This window comes from Euleptes europaea, chromosome 7 (assembly GCF_029931775.1).
Source record: "Euleptes europaea isolate rEulEur1 chromosome 7, rEulEur1.hap1, whole genome shotgun sequence".
Lineage (NCBI taxonomy): Eukaryota > Metazoa > Chordata > Lepidosauria > Squamata > Sphaerodactylidae > Euleptes > Euleptes europaea.
Window position 1 is genome coordinate 9,582,723 of NC_079318.1, and position 20,052 is coordinate 9,602,774.

The window sequence follows — 20,052 nt, forward strand, 5'->3', positions numbered from 1 at the left end:
ATATGGTCAGAAGCGTAATTTTTAAAAATGAGATACAACTTGTTTGCGCAAATACAGTGTAGTCCATTCATACGCATCCCTTCTTGTACTTGCTCTTATAATTCTTGTAACAAATAGATTGGCAAAACTGTGGTTGCTTTAATGGCCCAATCAAGTGACATGGTGCTCAATTTAACAGTTAGGATAGCATGCACCAATTGCTGAACCAGAGTAACCTCTCAAAAAACAGTATGATTTATAAGAATTGCATGGTCAAAGTAACTGCAAAGTAACAAGCAGATAAATCAATAAAAATATTCAAAACCAGAGTCCAAGAAATGTAGAAAATTAGAAAGGCAAAAGGCACTTTATATTAGCAATATGTGGTTTTTCTCTGGAGATGTGCTTGATTTGTGGGAAGATATTTCTTGATGACTCTGCAGCACGCAAATAACAGGCTTTGTTTAGAGGGTTTGTGATTGTATGTCTGTGGAATAAGCCGCTAGTTCTCATGTATCAGCAGGTTTCTTTTAATTTCTCACTGTGGATAGCCTTGAATGTTATACTCTTTTTATTTTTTTTGCATTGTCATTTATCAAGCAAAATACTGTCTTTGCAATCGGATGTACATGTGACTTAACCCCTCCCTCCTGACAGGTCCCAGAAAGAAAAAGTTGTCTTAGCCAATAGGCTGTCAAAATGGATATGGATGAGAACCTTTTGAATTGAAAAAAATGGCCATTACATTTCACCTAAAGGATTTTTGCTTTGTTTACAGTTTTGGATGCTTGAGTTATATGCTCAGGCTAATTCATTTTAACACCATGTCTATGAAAAAGAAGTTAGTTATCCACTCTAGACTGTAAAATTTCCATTACTTGTCTGCCATTTCATTTACACTGTGATAAATTTTCATTACCATCTTCAGCAAAACATGTATAGAGAGCTTGATTCTAAGATTTAGCCAGAAAACTAGGGGAAAAAAACAAGCTTATACTAAAGGTAATGATGCACGCTTCAAATAAGACTTTTAATTAATTGGCTCATTTGGCTAGGAAAAAGTCGGAGGGGAGTGTTGAAAGAGTAGTTTGAAAGATTATTTTGTATGTTAAGGCAAATGGCTTTAAAAAATAAGAATCCATTTATTTCATAATAGTAAATACATGAGACTACATAATACATGACATAATAACCATTAGGTAAGCTTTGACAATCTAAGCATGGTTCAATATCACTTTTTTGGCTACTTCTTTAGATTTATTTCTATTTCAAAAAGTAATGAAAGGAGACCAGACTTGTACAAATTTATTTTGTGTATATCTGTCTCCATCCCAAAATTTCCTATATGCAGATATTTTCCCATTCACATAGTATACCATAGTTTCCTTAGCCATTTCTCAATATCTGGTGCTTTCTTTTGTTTCCATGCTGCAGCTATTAACATTCTGGCTGTGGTGTATAAATTTCCTATTAACCACATCTTGCTAAATGTCTTTGAAACAAAACTAATTGTTTAATAACAACTTCACGTACACGTTAAGTTAAATAAACCCCTGTGAATGGTGATGTTATTGGGATGTATCCTACCAATGCTGGTGGAAGCTTTACTGTTGTCCCCAGTAGCCCCTTTGACCCTCAAAAATATGATTCTGGAGGACACAGGACTCAGGTAGAGAAAAAGTCATACAGGATAGTGAGTTCGGTGAAATCACTCCCCCCCCCACTTCTGTCAGAAAAGCTTCATCCCGTAAGGCTTTCCAATGATAAAGAACTGTAAGGGAAAAGAGGCCCAGATGGAGAATAAAAAGGGAAGTTTTAACTACAAGATTAGCACCTGGAGAATGAAGGGCTCCTAGGAGGCGCATGTAGTAAAAGAGCAGAAGCTATAATGAGAGGAGTAAGACTATAAAGACATTGGAACACAAGAAGCTCAAACAAAAGACAAAAAGAGAGGGGAAGGCCAGTGAAAAGAATGATACAAAGGTGTAATATGAGGCGTAATTGAAAATTGTAAACCTTGAACCGCAAGGGAAAGGTGGGGTATAAATGTTTTAATACTTTTATATAATTACCATCAAGTCACGGCTGACTTATGGCGACCCCGTGAGGTTTTCAAGGCAAGAGACATTCAGTGGTGGTTTGCCATTGCCAACTCATGCCCCTGGTATTCCTTGGAAGTCTCCCATCCAAATACTACTCAGGGTCGGGGCTAAAAGTGTGTGACTGGCCCGGGGTCACCCAGCAAGCTTCCAAGGTGCGAGTGGGGATTTGAACCTGGGTTCCCCAGGTCCTAGTCTGACAACCACTACGCTCCATGTCAAGAATAAATAATAGATAATCAAAACTATCAAACTAGTGACAACATATAAATCAGAGTAGAAGCAAGGAGACCAAAAAGGGTAAAGAATAACTTTTAGCAATATCAGTACAAAGAAAAATAGACCTTCTAGAACCACTGTTCTAGATAAATGGATCAAATGAAAATGACACACTTGGCAACAGCTTGGACCTGGGGGGGGGGGGATGTCAAATTAAAACAACTGATGTATCAGGAACTAGAGGAAGGAATGTTGAAAAGGCATGGAAAAAAGTAAAAAAAGCAGAAGCTGAGTTTGAGCAAAGTTAGGTTTAGGAAAATGGAACATCAGAAATTGGGAAAATTGGAAGAAGATAAAGAAAAGATTGACCCTTAAGGACTTTCTAAAGAAAGAGGTAACATAATTGAACTATTAAATGAAAACCTTAAAGGAAAAAAAGATGACTTGAAAATATGGTAAAACAGTACCTGAGCAGAAGGGAGTGTTCAGTAGTATCAACGGCTGAAGAAAAATCTAGAAAGAGAAGAAGAAAATGGTCGCTTCAGTATTACTCGAAGAAGATTATTGGAAACACAGAGTAGAAATATTTCATTTGAATGAAAAGAGTGGGAACCTGATTGAAAATGATGAAAAAGAGAGCCGGGAGAAAATAAAGTGTATGGGAATCTGAGATTAAATTGTACAATACTTTTTTTGTCAGGACTCCAGCCTGGATGTAATGCCAGAATCCCCTCAGTCACCACAGCCAGATACTGATTGTCTGGACAAGCCGAAGCTGAAAGCTGGTGGTTCAGTAGAAAGTTTGAGAAGCTCCCTAAGTGGTCAGAGTTCAGTGAGTAAGTGACAACGTTCAAAACGTATTTTATATTATCTTTAATGTTGCCTTGAAATCCTGATTTTTTATAATAAATAAGAAAATGCAAAATGTCAAGGCTGGTTCAAATCACAAATGCTGGATTGCAAGCCCATCAGTATTTAGAAACTGAAGTATATCTGTTCTTATCTTGTTTAGACAGACTGCACGTGCCCCAATATTACTCAGGGTATTTTCACCTGCAGTCTTCTCAGACTCAAAGAAATGTCTTCGTTTGAGGTAATAGGGATTGTACCTGTGAAGGGAATGAAAATCCCCAATGCATGGTTTGGAAAAATTTCCTACTGAGTGGTGCTTAATGCTTCGTGAAACCCCAGGGCTATCCTTTTTATGAGAAGCTCGGTATTCTCACATGATAACCAATGAAAAATATAAAATTAACTAAAGTTAATGCTTAGGAATGAAGCAGATGTTTGGTATGGGGGTCCTCTATTAATTCATCTATTTTTAAATTAATAACTGTCAGAATCAGGTTGATATGTTAATACAGTAGTGGCAAAGACAATCAACGGAACTTACATTATTATTGAAAATAACTATTTCAGAAATAAAAACCGCAGCTGAACTTAAAGGTTCTTGAAACTGCAGTGCTAGAATCATAATATCCTCCTATCTCAAATAAGGACCGAGGGGGTGGGTAAATCTGTGAAGCCGCTATGGGGGCTGTGTATTTTCAATATGTCTAATGGTAAATAGGTTGGCCCCTTTAGGGGTGACAAATACTGCACAGCAAGGTTGCCCACAGACAAGGAAGGGTCTCTACATTCTCAGGGTATTCCTCAGGTATGCAGAAAAATAGTACTTCAAGAATTGACCAAAAAGAAAAGGGGACAAATGCACTAAAATAACTAATGAAGACAGAAAATGCTCCAGAAGGGCAGTAGTAGTAGTAGTAGTAGAAGAAGAAGAATTTATTTGTATGTGGCCATAGGCTTCACAAAACATCCTCCATAGAGTAGCACAGTGTTAAAAAAGAGATATGTACAAGAAAATAAAATCTAGTAGAATTAACACTGATATGAACCACCAAAAACAACATCATTTGTGGGATTCTGCTCTAGAGCTAACTACCTTAGCTCTTAATTTTCTTGCTGCCAGAGCAAACAAAGATGTTCTATGAGAAATATACTCGTTAGAGTCAGAGAGCAAGAATATGATTTTCTCCTTTTCTGAGTGGAGGTTTGTACCCACTAGTAGCCCATCAAGAAACTTAATCCTGGGCTGTGCACAGAGTGGACAATGAAATAAATAATGGGGTAAATCCTCCTGCACACGGGTATTGCAGATACACAAGCGTTGATCCTTGGGGATTTGTTTGTACCACCCGATTAAAACTGCCGTTGGCATAGTATCAAAGCGTAGATAGAAGGGCAGTAACATACTCAAAACTCTGAGGACATTTATGCATGGCTGTTTCCTCGCTGTCACCCTGCCGACTACTTCGGGGCTTTGCTTTAATTGTGATTGCACACTCTGGCCGTCAGAGGTCGCCTTGCTCTTCCCGTGCATTTCTGCATGGTTTGCCTGCATTTTCTGGATTTGTGTTTAGCCAGCATCCAGAAAATGTGCGGAAAACATGCAGAAATGCACAGGGAGAGCGAGGCAACCTCTGATGGTTGGAAAATGCAAGCATAATCAAAGCAAAGCCCCAAAGTAGTTGGCAAAGTAACCACAAGAGATCAGCCATGTATGAATGGTCGGAGAGTTTAGAAGATCCTGGAGGGAAAGATTGGGGGTGGGCAGGATTCCCAAATTATCCTCCCAATGATCTCTTGTGTATTTATAATAATATGTGTTTATGTATCTTTGGGTGCAGATGTAGTTATTTTAAAATTAACATGAAAAGCAACTCTTGAGCCTGTGATTGTCTCCTTTGGCTGTTTCTGTTTGGCTTAGAAAACCATCAAAATTGCCACAGCAACATTGAGGGCTCAATCACACGTCAGGGTTCAGAGTATGCACTTCTGGAGGGGTGCAGTGGTTACTGCTTCCTGCAGTGCAGCAATCTGAACCCAGCTATTCAGAAGAGCTGCAGCAAAAGCAGGTGGATCTCTGTAGATGCTAGATGCAGAACATTTTTTAATCAGCACTAATGTTAAAAGATGCCATGTGTATTTATAAACAAATACAAAACATCAGTAGGACATATAGCCTGCTGTGTTTGTCGTCTTATCTTTTCAATAATAGTGATAGAAATAACTGGCTCTCAAAATTAGTTCTCCTAGCAAATTACAGGACTTCCTTCTATAAACAGGTGGACAGACAATAAGCACAACGGATTCCTCAGCCAGCAACAGAGAGAGTGTCAAGTCTGAAGATGGTGATGATGAAGAACTTCCGTACAGAGGACCTTTCTGTGGCCGTGCCAGGGTTCACACTGACTTTACCCCCAGTCCATATGACACTGACTCCCTGAAACTAAAGGTAACGGCTCTGTCTTCCTCTTTATAGGTTAATACCATAGCTGAGGAACTGGCCTTATTACGGTTGCTAGGTCCCTCATGGACACAGGGGGAGGGGGAAGGGGGTAGAGGGTTGCCAGGTCCAGGATGGGAAACTCCTAGAGATTTGAGGGTAGAGCCTGGGGAGGACAGGGACCTCAGTGGGGCGTGATGCCACAGAGTCCACCCTCCAAAGCATCAATTTTCTTCAAGGGAACTGATCTTTGTAGTCTTGTGATGAGCTGTAATTCTGGGGAATCCCCAGGTCCCACCTGGAGGCTGACATCTTTAGACCTTACAAGATTTCCTCATCTCCATTACTGTTTTTGTTGTAAATCTTTTTTTCCTTCCTCAATTTTATTTTAGTAAACTCAGAAAAACAACCATAACTTCATTACAATGTCGTGGTTCGGGCCGTTAAGTGCCTACACTCTTAGAAAGGACCCCTTCCTGAGAAGGGATATGTTATCTTATTCAGCGAGACACCACTAGACCGGAATCAACGGTTCCTAGAAACTTGTTATTGCTCCTAAGCCATCTCTTGAACACGCCAATAAATTTATAATAATGGACAAGAGTAGAAGTATATTAAAAACACATTTATTTACATTATACAATATATGCCTTTTGGTTGCAAAGCCTTAAAATATCATATAAGGATAGACATCATTAGTCTTAAACATGTTTATGTAGCAAGTAATCATTCACATTCTCTATGCCTCCATAAAGGAGTATTTTAGTCAGAATATACTCATAAAGTATCCTTAGTGCAATGCACCTTCATTCAGAATATAAGGTTACAGAAATCCTGTCAAAATATGGTTAATTATTTGGAGAAAGATTTGGTTAGAAGCATCCTCACTTAAATCATTCAAAACATCATAACATTTCTGTACAGAAGACACACTATACCTTGCTGTGTCATCTGTGTCATCTGGAGTCCTTTAAAGTCTAAGCTCTATGAGAACATATGAAGTTATCCCAGAGCATCTGTATTTGCTAAGTCTTGAATCCTTTAAAGACTTCTATTAATATTCTTAACTGATCATTAAGATCAGGCATTGTGTATGTACATGCTATGCATGCTCTTTCTAGTTTTAGACAGCAATGCTGAATATATAAATACTATGTGTTAGCTTAAAGCTGTTTACAGTCTGTTTGTGCCAATCTGTGTATGTGCTGTACAATGGATCAGCATTGTGCATATCTCACAGAGTACAGAGAGTCTCCTTTCCCTTCAGGAACATCTCTGGTCTCTTGCTCTGAGTAGATTCAGAAGTCCCTCTGTTAAGTAGAGGACGTTCTGACACAATCTCAGAGGTCTAGCTATTAGCCCTGTATTCAGGATGCTTCTTAGCATTGGTAAGCCAAATAGGCTTAGTTTGTAAGAATCCATAAATCCAATGGACTCTCAGTGTTACAATACATGGAAAGATCAATGCACTTAGATTCCTATTCAAAGAATAGGAATTCTAAGGGTCTCTTTCCTCTTCTAGGAATAGAGCAGTCTCACAAGAAGACTGTAAGTAAGATATGTTGAAATATCCAGATCTTGATACTTCAAGATACCTCTGAGAACTACTGTTCACGCAAGGACCAGAGTTTCAATGTTTTACATCTCAAGCCTTTTGAGATGGAGAAGTGCTACATCAGACAGCTGCAGTCTGCCAGTCATAGCACTCTAAAGTGCTAGCTGTTCTACAGCTGTATTTATGCTGTTTCTAGACTCATTAAGAGTGAAGAAAGCTCCTTTATCCCCTCCTTTGGATAGTGTGAAGCACTTTGGAAAGCCATATATAAATTATTACTGTTATTATTGCTGTAATTATTACCTTCTATGTAATTTGAAAGTCACTGTGGAGCTTTCAACTAGATATGTTTTTGTTTCTCTTTTCTGCAGAAGGGTGATATCATTGATATAATCAGCAAACCTCCCATGGGTACCTGGATGGGCCTGTTGAACAACAAAGTGGGGACCTTCAAATTCATCTATGTTGATGTGTTAAATGAAGAGGAAGAGAAGCCGAAAAGGCCAACAAGGAGGCGTCGAAAGGGAAAACTTCTTCAGCCAAAATCTGTTGAAGATCTCCTAGATCGCATCAACTTAAAGGTTGGTTTCCATTTTATTCCAGTGATCCCCAACATAGTGCCTGTGGGCTTCATGGCACCCACGGGTATGTCTGTGGCTCATACTGGCTTCTTTCCCCAAAGCAAAGAGACAGTCCCAGCTTTCCCGCACCTCATTGGATCAGGGTGTGTTTCAGAAGAGTTCAGGGGGCATTGCTTTTATGTCTGCAGGGGGCACTTATTTGGAAACAGCTGCCTCTGTCACAGAAACATGCTTCTTAAAACCTCTTAACATTCTGCTGAACATCCCAGTGTTTTGTGGTTGTTACCAGCACCTGAAGAAGTTCTCTGGTTGGTCCCACCACTACTACCTTTGGGCAACTGTTTTGTTGTGACACCCACTAACTGTTGTTAAAATTCCAAAAGTGCCCACAGGTTCAGCAAGGGTGCCCTGCTTGTGCTCTTCTGCTTTGCGTACTGCTTCACCGTGTTCACATAACAAGGGACTTGGGGCTACTTTAGCTTTTTTTTTAATGTGTGAAGGGGCATGATTACACTTACAAGTGTAATCATTCTCTTGTAAGTAAAAGTTGCAAATTGACAGCAAGATGGAAATTAGAACCTTGAACTTGTTAGGATTTACTGTGTTTGTAACTTTTAATTATTCCATCATTTTTATATTCATTTATAGTTTTGAAGTATGTCACATGGTATTTAGCCCATAGGAATTGGCAGTGTAGGAGTGGGTAACTCCAAAGAAATAAATGAACGATAAACGCTGTTTGGACTGTACAAAAAGATATTGTTAATCTTGAAGCCTGCTGTTATGTCACGGCTTCTTTTTCCTTGTTCATAAGCACAATTAGTGCTTAATTGTCAGTATGGAAACGACTGAAATGTAGCTCAGAAGAGAAATTGCCTGTTGCAGGTTAGTTTTATTCCCTTAATTTGTCCTATACAATGAAGTGATGGTCAGGAAGAAAAGCATAGGTCAAATGCATTTTTATTTTTTTATTTTTATTTTGCTTTATCTTTGAGATTAGGCAAATTGGAATTAAACTGTTATCCCTGCTGCTTACCGTTTTTCCAGGTCGGCTGTTTTAGGGAGGTGACCTTTTTATCAACCTGATTTTAGAAGATTAGATTCTAAATCCAACAGCAGGTAGAGTGTTGAAGGTTTAGGTTTTAAGTGATGCCAGTAGGTAGGATTCTGCAGGCAATCTCTGATCACATCATCTCTCTTTGTGATTGTTTATTAAACTGCTGAGAAATTATACCATGATTAAAAACCGATGTGCTTGTTTAGCTATTTTTTCTAATGGCCATACAAGTTATTCTGTGTTATCGTAATCTTTTATGTTCTCAGTACAGCAACAGGCTATTCTATTAATATATGGTCAAGACAAGAATCACTGGAAAAGGCACTAATGCTAAGAAAAGTTGAAGGCAGATGGAAAAGAAGAAGACCCAAGATGAGGTGGATTAAATCTATAAAGGAAGCCACAGTCCTCAGTCTGCAAGATCTTAGCAAGGCTGTTAACAACAGGGTCAATAGAACAATAGGGTCGCCATGAGTGAGAAGTGACTTGAGGGAACTTACCATACACAGGGGTGCATTGATAAGATTATTCTCACTATGATTTTTTTTTCTATGGATTTGATTTCAGTATTTTTAGTGGGGTGAAAAAATCTCAAAATAGTGGAGGTGATTGTAAAGTTTTAAAAAATCAACCATAATACATAAATGATGGCATGAAAGAGAGGAGGGGTAAATAAATGGTTATTTTTCTCCAAAATCTTAAAACTTGCAGTTGAATTTCATGACTTGTTAATTTTAAAGAGAGATGTGCTGGAAAATATCTGTCTTAGTTTTAACTGTATTTTCCTGTTCTTTTTGTGTGTTTTTTCCCATTGATGGTTGTAAAGGAAAATAATCCTGCATTTTTGTGTGTGGTGTGTATTTGCTGCTGGTGGATTTCCAGAATCCATTTGCCACTTTCCATCTTTTTGATGCAAGCCTCGTCCACAGCAGCTGTGGTCCCCTGCTGCTTCCAGCACAGTTTGAACATAAAAGGGATCCAATAAAAGGATTCTTTCAGAGACTGGCTTTTGAAGCATTCTCGTCCCTCCCACCCTCCACAAACGTACACTGCAGTCCTAAGGAGACTTTCTCCAGTCCAAGCCCATTCATTTTAGTTGGCTTAGACTGCAGAACTCTCCTTAGGATTGCTCTGTTAGTGTTCCTAGAGCATATTTATTTTCCTTACTCCATTGTGTTTGTTCATATTTATGTTATAAACCATATTTATGCTTTAGGATAATAGAAGAAACCAAAAGTTCAGCTCCTAGAACAAATTTGTTAACGGCTGATATAAATGTTACCTGAGTACTGGTGTTGTCACTTCCCCGTGATGCTCCAATGTCATGTAGAAGATGCACATAGAGTAGAAACATAGAAACATTATGTGTTTGGAGGGCAGAATGAAACCAGCCCAGCAGCAACGTCACCGTATTGGCAGTGTTTAAATTTAGGCCTAGATTTCTGGTTACCAGACAGCTTGGAGAGTAAAGGAGTCTCTTCTCCAAACCTTCAGAAAGTTGGATGAGTAGTTGGGTGAGTGATCTGGTCCAAAGGGTCAAACTGTGAATAAATGAACTATCTGGCAATATCTGGCAGAATGAGCCTTTGCATGTACCAGTAGGTCTTGTATGGATGTAGGTTCTATACGGAAGAAGGTCAGCTAAATGCATGAAGGTTGGTGCATGACAAGCAGGTGCAATTCCGATTCCTCCCTTTCATGCATTCATTTTGCTTGATGTACCAAATGAACAGGGTTATAAGAGCATACTGCAAACCCAGAGGAAAATAGAGCTTTGCACTGGCTGACAGTGATGTAGAGGGGGAAACTGGATACTGTTTTTCTTTAATTTTATATGCAATCTTTCTAGCATCAATGGGTAACAGTGTGACTTGGGAAAGCTTTGTGTAACTAGCAACCAATATGATGACTATGGCAGGCCTTAACAATTCTGGGTGCCAGGTTGCCATTTGCTCATGACACCTAAAGCTCTGGTGGCCCTCAGCCAGTAAACTCAGTTATAGAATTTTGGAAGGGGGAAAGGGGGGTTTTGCCCTTAAAAGGAATGTCCTGCAAAACTTCTAGAAAGGAACTAATTTGTTGTTAGGATATGAGCTCTGTTTGGGGTTGCCAGCTCTGGGTTGAGAAATACCTGAGATTTGGGGGGGGGTGGAGTCTGAGGAAGGCGGGGTTTGGGGGAGAGGAGCGACTTGAATAGGGTATAATGCCATAGAGTCCAACTTCGAAAGTGACTGTTTTTTCCAGGTGAACTGATCTCTGTTGCCTGGAGATCAGTTGTAATAGCAGCCACCATCTGTGGCAAATAGAGCTCAATAGCTGTTGGTTCTCCTTTGCCATTGTTGGGAACTTCTGTTCTCTCCTGCGGCTGCCTCGGGAAAGCTGAAGGCAGTCAGGTGGCTGAGCTTGGTAGGATGGGCAAAGGGAAGAGACCAAGTGTGGAAAAGGATTGTTGGATTTTGGTGGGAGAAGCATTAGGAGGTCTGCTGATTAGGGATGGAGTGCACTAGGGATTTAAACATTTTAAATATAGGTAGAGCTTGGGTGGTGGTGTCAAAAACAGTTAAAAACTTTAAAGCCTTTTTGTTCCATGTTATACATTTGGATCAGGTATTTCTTTGTAAATGTTACTCTTTCTCAAGCCCGAGCTCTCCAGTAACTGTTCCTGTAATACTGAGAGGGCTAGAGAAAAGGAAAACCAAGAAATAGCCAAGCTGCTCATACCACTGAAATAAACCTGTTTCTTAGTTGTTTTCATCAAGCCTACTGTGTGGTTCCTTCAAGTTAATAATCCCCTCGTAATAGGCCAAGTGAGTGCTGGATGTAGGGTTGCTAATTCTGGTGTGAGAAATTCCTGGAGATTTAGGGGTGGAGCCTGGGGAGGGATCTTATCAGGAATGCGATTCCATAGAGTCTACCCTCTGAAACTACCATTTTCTCCAGAAGGACTGGTCTCTGTAGACTGTAGATCAGTTATAATTCCAGGAGAATTCCAAACTCTACCTGGAGGATAGCAACCCTAACCAGGTAGCATCCTTCTAGGCATTGCCCTCATTGAGGAATAGGAGATGAAACTGTCCCCAAAGCCTCAATTGTAAAAATGTGTCATCACACATGCATGATGTATTTTCACCCTATCTGAAGAAAGGAAGAAGTAACTCTACACCTTATTCAGGAAGGTATTCCAGAGCCTTGGGCCAACTGCAATAAAGGCCCTGCCATTCACAATTAGCTGATGTTCTTATCACTTAGAGTAGGACATGACCAGCTGAATTTATGGTTGACAGCTGAAGTGGCTAAAAATGTCATGTCGCTTTAACAAAGACTAAATGTATGGAAATGGACTGCTGAAGTTTTTAATGCATGCATTTAAATAACATCACCTGATAAATAATGTCCCATTAAACCTCTGTTAAGGGTTCAAGACATTTTTCTCAAGGCTAGTTGGTGACCCCATTTATAACTTAAGAGGCAACATTAAACTTGGTTAATGTGACAGAGAAAAAGTATATTTGGCGTGGACATGTCTGGGCTGATTAATTCTGGGGCTTGCTCCTAGGTCCAAAGAAAAATTGTCAAGGCCTGGATAACTGGCAGTCCGTAATAATCACTGGTTAGGAAGGAGGAGTAGGAAGCATCAGTGTGGAACTTTGGTCTGAGCTGGTGATCTGTTGCTCTGTTTGCTGTCGTTCCCTTATACTTTCTTCCCAAACTACTTTCTCGCTTTTCTACAGGAGCACATGCCCACCTTTCTGTTCAATGGCTACGAAGACCTAGATACCTTTAAGCTTCTGGAGGAAGAAGACTTGGATGAGCTCAACATTCGGGACCCTGAGCATAGAGCGATTCTCTTGACAGCAGTGGAATTACTACAGGAATATGACAGTGAGTGAAGCCTTAATTTTCTAGATGCTGAACAGAATGGAAAAACAAGACATAATATCTTCATTAAACAAACAACTTGGGCAGTGTGTAATCCTAGTGGCAGACACATTTCAGAGGTGCTTGGGTTGGGAGATCATGAAAAATATGGCTTTCAATAAAAAGGCAGAGGTGCAGAGAATATTTTAAAATCCCCTACCAGCCTCTCTCTATGTTTTGGTCTCGGGATTCAAGTGAGCACCTGCACTGGAATGAATTAATTTATATTCACGGCCTTAGCCAGAACACATCACCTGCACTGATACATCCATTTGTGTTGTCTCCATATTCACGGACATGAAATCCATGCTTTCCTGTAGTCAAACAGTTAATGTTTCCTGAAATAACTACCAGCCCTTCACCTTTCTGCTGCAAGTAAACAACACTTTTGACTTCACTGTCCCCAGCCAAGACACACACAGCCTTCTTTGTTGCCATATTTCTCCTGTCAGCAACAGCTTTATGTCCCACAACACTAAAGATGCCCGAGTGCTTGCGCTACCAATATTTGAAAATGGGGAATGGTCAATCCACTAACTAAATGGAGAATTTTCTTTCTAAGCTTAGGGTTGTCTTTGATCAGAGGGAGAATTGTTTTCCTGTTCCTTCATAATCACCTGCTTTACACAACAAACTTTCCTTCTTGCTCCAACTTTATGCAGGATTGGGGGTGGGGGGGTTGTATGCATGTCTACACAAAGGCAGTTTTGGTAGGACTGATGAAATTGCCTGTGACAAAAGCTAATGAAAGATTGCAAGTGTTGGATTTTATTTAGTTGTATTTTTCCTTGTACCAAAACCATAATAAAATCAAAATACTGTTTCAGCCACAGAGAAAAAGGGGAATTTCACCACATTGTTTTACTCAGAACTAAAGAAGTAGTCCATATAGGTTCACCCTATTACTGCCACAATGGTAGTGAGTCAATTCAACCACTTAGCATGTTTCTGTGAATACCCTGAAATCTTCCATTTCCATACTGGCACTTGACTGAGCTTAGAATCTAACTAAAAAATTCTTATATGGGATCATCACCCCTTCCATTCCTTCTCTTCCCTGTTAGCTCCATTTGTTGTATACTGCCTTCTCACACCTGCTTTTTCTTCATCCTCAAGGTAACAGTGACCATTCAGGCTCTCAGGAGAAACTCCTCACAGATGGCCAGGGCCTAAGTGGGTGTTCCCCTCGGGATTCAGGCTGCTACGAAAGCAGTGAAAACCTGGAGAATGGTAATGAACGATACATAATTTTCAGGGGGGCACAAGGCTGACAGTGGCCTGCTAAGCAGAAGTCAGTGAGCATTGAAGGGTGTAACTATGCTTTCACTGTAAATTTATTAGATTTCAAGATCCATTGACCCTTTGTTGATAAGGAGAGCACATTTACAAATTCTTGTTGCTTATGTATTTCGCTTTGTTTTAGTTGTTATAATTCTGTTAAATAATTGCTCCATACCTTGATTTCTTACTCCTCCATGCTTGATTTCTTACTCCTCCATTTCTTACTCCTCCATCTTATACTGTCCAATGCTTCAAGGCAATGACTCCCATCTTCCCCTTACATTGTGCTTTGTAATCTTTTTACCATTATCCTTCACATTGCTGCTGTTTAAAAGACAGGGATGCTTCCACACCAGAGTGGTTTTCTGTGGCAGGCTGAGCTGTGTGTGATTCATTTCCGTTGTTGTTTTTTAAACAAGTAATGCTGAATAGGAAGAATACAATGCATTTAACAACCTTTTAAAAAGCTTATATTTGCACAGCCTCCTTGGATCCCCTCCCCTTTGTCTAAAAGGCAGGCAATTTTTTTGTTATGCTCATTGTTGCCTGGGACTGGCCCCTTACAGTCATCAACAAATGAAAAGAATAATTGATTTGCTTTTCCACAAAATCCTGCAATTGCACTGTTTCCCCTTCAGACACAAGAAATGATTGTGTGGAAAGAGTTCTGCCTAGGGAATACCATTTTTTCCTGATTTAAAAAAAAATAGAGACCCAGTGTGGTGTAGTGGTTAAAGTGTTGGACTAGGTTCTGGGAAACTCAGGTTCGAATCCCCACTCTACCATGGAGACTTGCTGGGTGACCTTGGTCCCATCACGCACACCCTCAGCCTTGACCCTGGCAAGTATTTGGATTGGAGATCTCCAAGGAACACCAGGGACGTGACACGGAGGCAGACAATGGCAAATCTCCTCTGATCGTCTCTTGCCTTGAAAACCCTATGAGGTCGCCATAACTCAGCTGTGACTTGATGGCAAAAAACAAGATTTGTGTGTGGACAGTACATGCTATTAACAGTCCGTGCACAATTATAGGACATCATGTGGAAACATGGGGGGAAACCCCACACCAGTAAGATGGCTGAAATGTGGGAAATCCCTAGTATGGAAGCAGGCCAGTAAAAGACTCTGCCTGCATGCCATATGCTTTCTTCATGAAAAGCACCACGCTCCCCAATACAAGCAAATCTGGGGAGTGTTACAAGTAGAAAATTCATTTGCATACTGAAAGGGATTATTCAAGTCTTAAGAAAGACTGTTCATTGTTTGAGGAATGGGGTTTTTTGTGCTTGTTTACTCAAGATGCATATTGCATCCTTCTTTACTGAAAGGACTGTGTTGTTGAGCTGCTTGTAGAATCATTGGCATGAAGCTCAGTGTGACTAGTTAACCAAGCACTTGCAAGAACCACCTGTTGCAGTTTCCCACTGATTGCAGCTTGTTTCAGAACTGAAATGAGTGAACAAGAGTATGTGAATGCATTAGGCAGCAGAGTGAATGAGGGCTGTTGTTTTAGGGGAGAAATCTTTGTAGTTGTAAACAGTGAACTGTTGCCTCTTCTTATTTAGTAAGTTAGCAATCAGTTCCTGTTGTGGCTGAGATTGGTGATGATTCCTTCTTGTTCTGCCAAGCTTAACTCAATGTAAGCAGGTCTCACACTGGTATAAGACATGCAGATATTGTACAGCCAGAGCTCTGTGTACGTTCAGCCCATTCACCGTGTGATACACTGTCCAAATTATCTGATGTGTTTTTGGAGAAAGGGCGTTTCTAGGCCTCATGTTGTAGAAGAAATTCTCAAATCAACTACAGAACATATGCAGAAAGCTAAGAAACCAAACAGCTCTGAACAAGACGTTTACTTCAGTGCCTTTCTAAACTACCTCCCACCCCACTCATATGATTTTGGGGTGTGATTTTGTGCGTTTTTGATTGTGTTTTGTAATCTGCCTTGAGCCATGAGGAAAAGCAGGATATAAATACTTAATTAATAAATTAGTATTTGCTCTCTGTACCTGTGCTGGCTACCTCAAATGAGCATTTCTTGTCTTTCTCCTCCTCCCTCTTCATGCTCTCTGTCATTCAAGTTCTTTAAAGAATATGAAAGTGTTAGAAATACATTCTAAGAATAAAATTAAATAATTAGGCAGATCAAAATCAATGTTGTGCGGTAAGTTAATACTGCTTTTTGCAGGGATATTTTTCAAGACTTGTTAGATAAACAGGGTCCCATTGGAACATTAGGCACTGTTTAGTACTTTTAAAAATAAGCACCTTGCTTCTATAAAGACACTTTTCCTATTTTTATTTATTAAAGCACGGTTTCATTGCAGTCCAGAACAGTCGTGCAATAGTTGGCCACGCAGCTGTTCATTGAGAGGAAATGCATATTTGGCAAAGAAACTGGTTTTGTCCACTTTGTGCTTACATTTTATTTAAGAGTTTACTTGTATGGGATTATGTTATTTTGTTCTGTAAGCAGAACAAGACTGGGCAGAAATCCCATTGCATTTGAGCTAGTGGGGAGTTGTATGGTTGTGGCGTTCTCTAGGCTTAAGCAGTCCTTGAGTATGCATGATAATTCACTGTGAATTTAAGAATAGGTATAAATATTATTATGGAAATGCTTTGGCCACCAGATGGTAGACTGAATAACTAAATCTACAGTCCTAGTGTGGAAATATCTCTAAAAGAAGTGGGAACTTACAAGTAAGTGTCCTCTATACGTGGTGCCCAAAAGGTTGTAGCTTAACCGCTAGGCCATTTCTTAGACTTGATCCAGTCCACGGCAAGTGTAGTGCACAGAGGTATGGGGCTGCTACCTCTTCCCATGGTACGTGCGCATGGGTGCATGAGCAGGTGTTGCATCAGGCATCAAACCCACCAGTTCTCTTTTCTTCAAAGCATTGGAGTCAAAATGAGTACAGCCTTTTACAGTGAGCAGACTGTGCAGAGCTGGAATTGAAAACCATTTTGGACCTCAGCACCACTATGGGAGAAAAATTATCTGAATATGATTGCTTGATAATTTCAGTTTGTGAGTAATGTCTCTGAGAAGTGGTCGGTTTTCCTGTTTAGAATTTGAAGCTGTTACAAGCCAGCCCACATAATACCATTGTATACAGTCCAAGGAAACAGTTGCTTGCTGGTTAGAAAGTATGTACATCTCTGTCCCACACTTCCCTCGCTTCCTCATCTGCAGTTCTAAGTCTTTCTTATTAATCCATGTACCAGGAAAGCGATGGTGATAGTTTTCCATTATAGATCAAACAAGTTCTTTTTCCTACTACTGTTTGGTACCTCTGAAGGTCTGTGGTGCTCTGTAGTGAATATTTATATGATGAGCTCTGAATTCAGATACAGAACATCCAGCTGAGTATTATTCAGTATTTTGAAGAGACAGTTCTGAACTGACTGAAAAAAATGCATTCTTTTTTTTTTTAATCTTCCACTTAAAATTTTAAACTGCTGGAAAGGCACAACATTCTTGCAATCTAGGGTCCTTAGGCTGCCTGACTTGCAGCCAGAGGTTTCTCTTCTTCCTTATAAAGGGCACCCACGGGGCTGCAGAAGACAACTTCAGTCTGTAAACAAACTAGCATTTATTTGCACCATCTCAGAAAATAAAGATGATGTGTTAGCCATAACTTTTATATCCTATGATATCAGCACACACAAAAATCACAGAAGTCAGCTTTTCAAATTATGTATTAAACTTAGATATATGAGCGTAAAGGTCATGATCGACTCAAAATCGAGGACTGGCATTAAACAATTCAGAATCATGTTCTTGAATAAAAAACTTGAATGATGCTTTCTGTTGATCGGTGTTCCTGTATTAACTCAAAGATGCAGTGAAGAAGTGAAGAGTTCTTAAATCTGACTAGTTGAAACAATAGTTTTACAAGAATAATAATCATTAACATAGCTTTGATCTATAAAAAAGTGTTTGGTTTCTTCACAGTTTCTGCAAGAACAGCTACAATTATCTCTCTTTAGCAAACAATAATCAAACAGAATAATCTTTGCTTATGCAGGCAACAGAATCTTTTGTGCCTGACAGAAATTCCAGCTCCTGCCTGCTTCATTTCACCTTCTGGCAGCAGCCTTCTGTGCCCACATGTCATATTCCTACCTCTCAATATTAGTTTTTGGGGAGTGAAGGGCATCCTGGAGGAAGGGGAAATAAGCACCTTGGACATCAATACCTCTTAGTAAATCTGAATTTCGCAACTGTATTTCTGTTTTGAAATATTGCAGGATACATGCTGAAAATCAGCCTTATCCATATATAAGCTCATTTTTCACCTTCCTAAAAGAGATAATGTATTTGTTTCTTTTGCACATTTTGCATACAAAAAATAACATCCTACATATCGCTTTGATTTTGTTTCAGCTAAGAGTCGAAAACCTTGTCTTCTGCCCTCAAAATTACCCAATGAATTCAGTTTTAAGGATTTCCACAGAAACCCTGTGGCTACTCTGCCATTGATGAAATCAATAGAGCAAGGGGAAAAGACACAACTCAGTTGCACGCATCATGCTAGGAAGAGTTGCCTCAAGCCCTCTGCAGTCATGACTCTGAAGAAGAACCGCAGAAGTTTGCCAGTTGGCAACTGTCAGAGCTGTGGGACTCTGGAAGGCAACCAGAATATGCTTACATGGCCAAGATCTCATTCTCTGGGGGACCTCCAGGGAGAAATTGACACCAAGATAGAAGGCTCTGTAAAGAAGCTGGATGGTTTCCCTCAAGGTGTACTAGATCTAACAAAAAAATCAATTAGTTACGATGGTAGTGGGCAGGCGACAGAACTGTTGGTGGATAAAAGTAAAGGTGGTGCTGTTTCTGTTAAGGGGAAAGCAAAGGAATTGCACTTCCCCACAGCCATCCCTTCCAACGGAACATTTCCTCTATTCCTGCCTCAGAATTGTGAACTCCAGTCATCTTTACTTACACATGACATAACATGGACACCCCTTGAAAACTATAAAAAAAGTAATTCTGGTGTTGGAAGGACTGATCATTCTCCAGTCCTCAAGGAAATTACAGAAGCTAAACAGAAGGACATGGGCGAAACAAGAATACAGCCAAAAACCTCTTCACTGCCACCTCCAGTCCCTGCGAAAAAAAGCAGAGAACGTCTTTCTAACGGACATTGTCATTCCCCTTCAGCCCCTCGTAGTCCGGATGTTCCATCTTTGCCAGAAAAAAAGACCACCCCATCTAGCCCCATTGATGCCCATGTATTGACCTTTTGCAAGTCATCTCCAGAATATGAGCCCAGTAGCCCTACATGTGTACGGCCTCCTTGGTTTTCAGATCTTCCGGAGACTTCCAGCATCCAGCAACATGTTCTAAAACTAGGTCCTTCTTCATCAAGAAAAACCTCCTGTAATAGAGGGCAAGATCTCGAGATGTTGATAGAAAACAAACTGCAGTCTGAAGATATTGATCTCACAGAAGACCCCTATTCTGACAAGGTAAGGGAGCGAGGGAGCTTTGAAAGCTTCTGCACATTAATTGTCCATCCCTGGCCCTCCTTGAGCCACAAGAAAGGGCAGGATATAAATATATTAACCAATTAATAAATAAATTTGCAGATGACACCAAATTGGGTGAGATAATGAACACGCCAGAAGGTAGAGATAATATACAATCAGACTTGGATACACTGGGGAAATGGGCAGATGTGGAGATGTAAAACCTTACACATATCTCTATTAAATCACATCTGTGTAATAAAAATAATATGCACATATACTGGATAGGAGATACTCTTCTGGATAGTAGATCTTAGGGTTTTGGTGGGCTGCAAATTGAGTATGAGTAGCCGGTATGATACAGCAGCAAAGAAGACCAATGTGATCTTACGGTGTATCAACAGATGCATCTTAGGGCATAGCATCTAGAACATGAAATGTGACAGTACCACTCTATACTATACTGGTCAGACCACATTTTGGAGTATTGTGTCAAGTTCTGGAGGCATTTTATAGGAATGACATAGAAACTTTAGAGCAGGTGCAGAGGAGAGTGACAAGGATGGTTAGGGATTTGGGGACTAAGCCTTATG

The 20,052-nt window shown here is 40.0% G+C and overlaps 1 protein-coding gene across 4 annotated transcripts in view; it reads left to right on the plus strand.

Moving 5' to 3' along the window:
- SASH1 (SAM and SH3 domain containing 1) overlaps positions 1-20,052 on the plus strand; it is a 183,812-nt gene that overhangs the window by 151,950 nt on the left and 11,810 nt on the right. For all 4 annotated transcript variants that reach the window (XM_056853052.1, XM_056853053.1, XM_056853054.1 and 1 more), the window contains 6 exons: positions 2,998-3,133; positions 5,426-5,595; positions 7,513-7,722; positions 12,511-12,661; positions 13,814-13,927; positions 18,375-19,459. In XM_056853052.1, the coding sequence (XP_056709030.1) occupies positions 2,998-3,133; positions 5,426-5,595; positions 7,513-7,722; positions 12,511-12,661; positions 13,814-13,927; positions 18,375-19,459 (1,866 nt within the window). The remainder of the gene's footprint in view (positions 1-2,997; positions 3,134-5,425; positions 5,596-7,512; positions 7,723-12,510; positions 12,662-13,813; positions 13,928-18,374; positions 19,460-20,052) is intronic.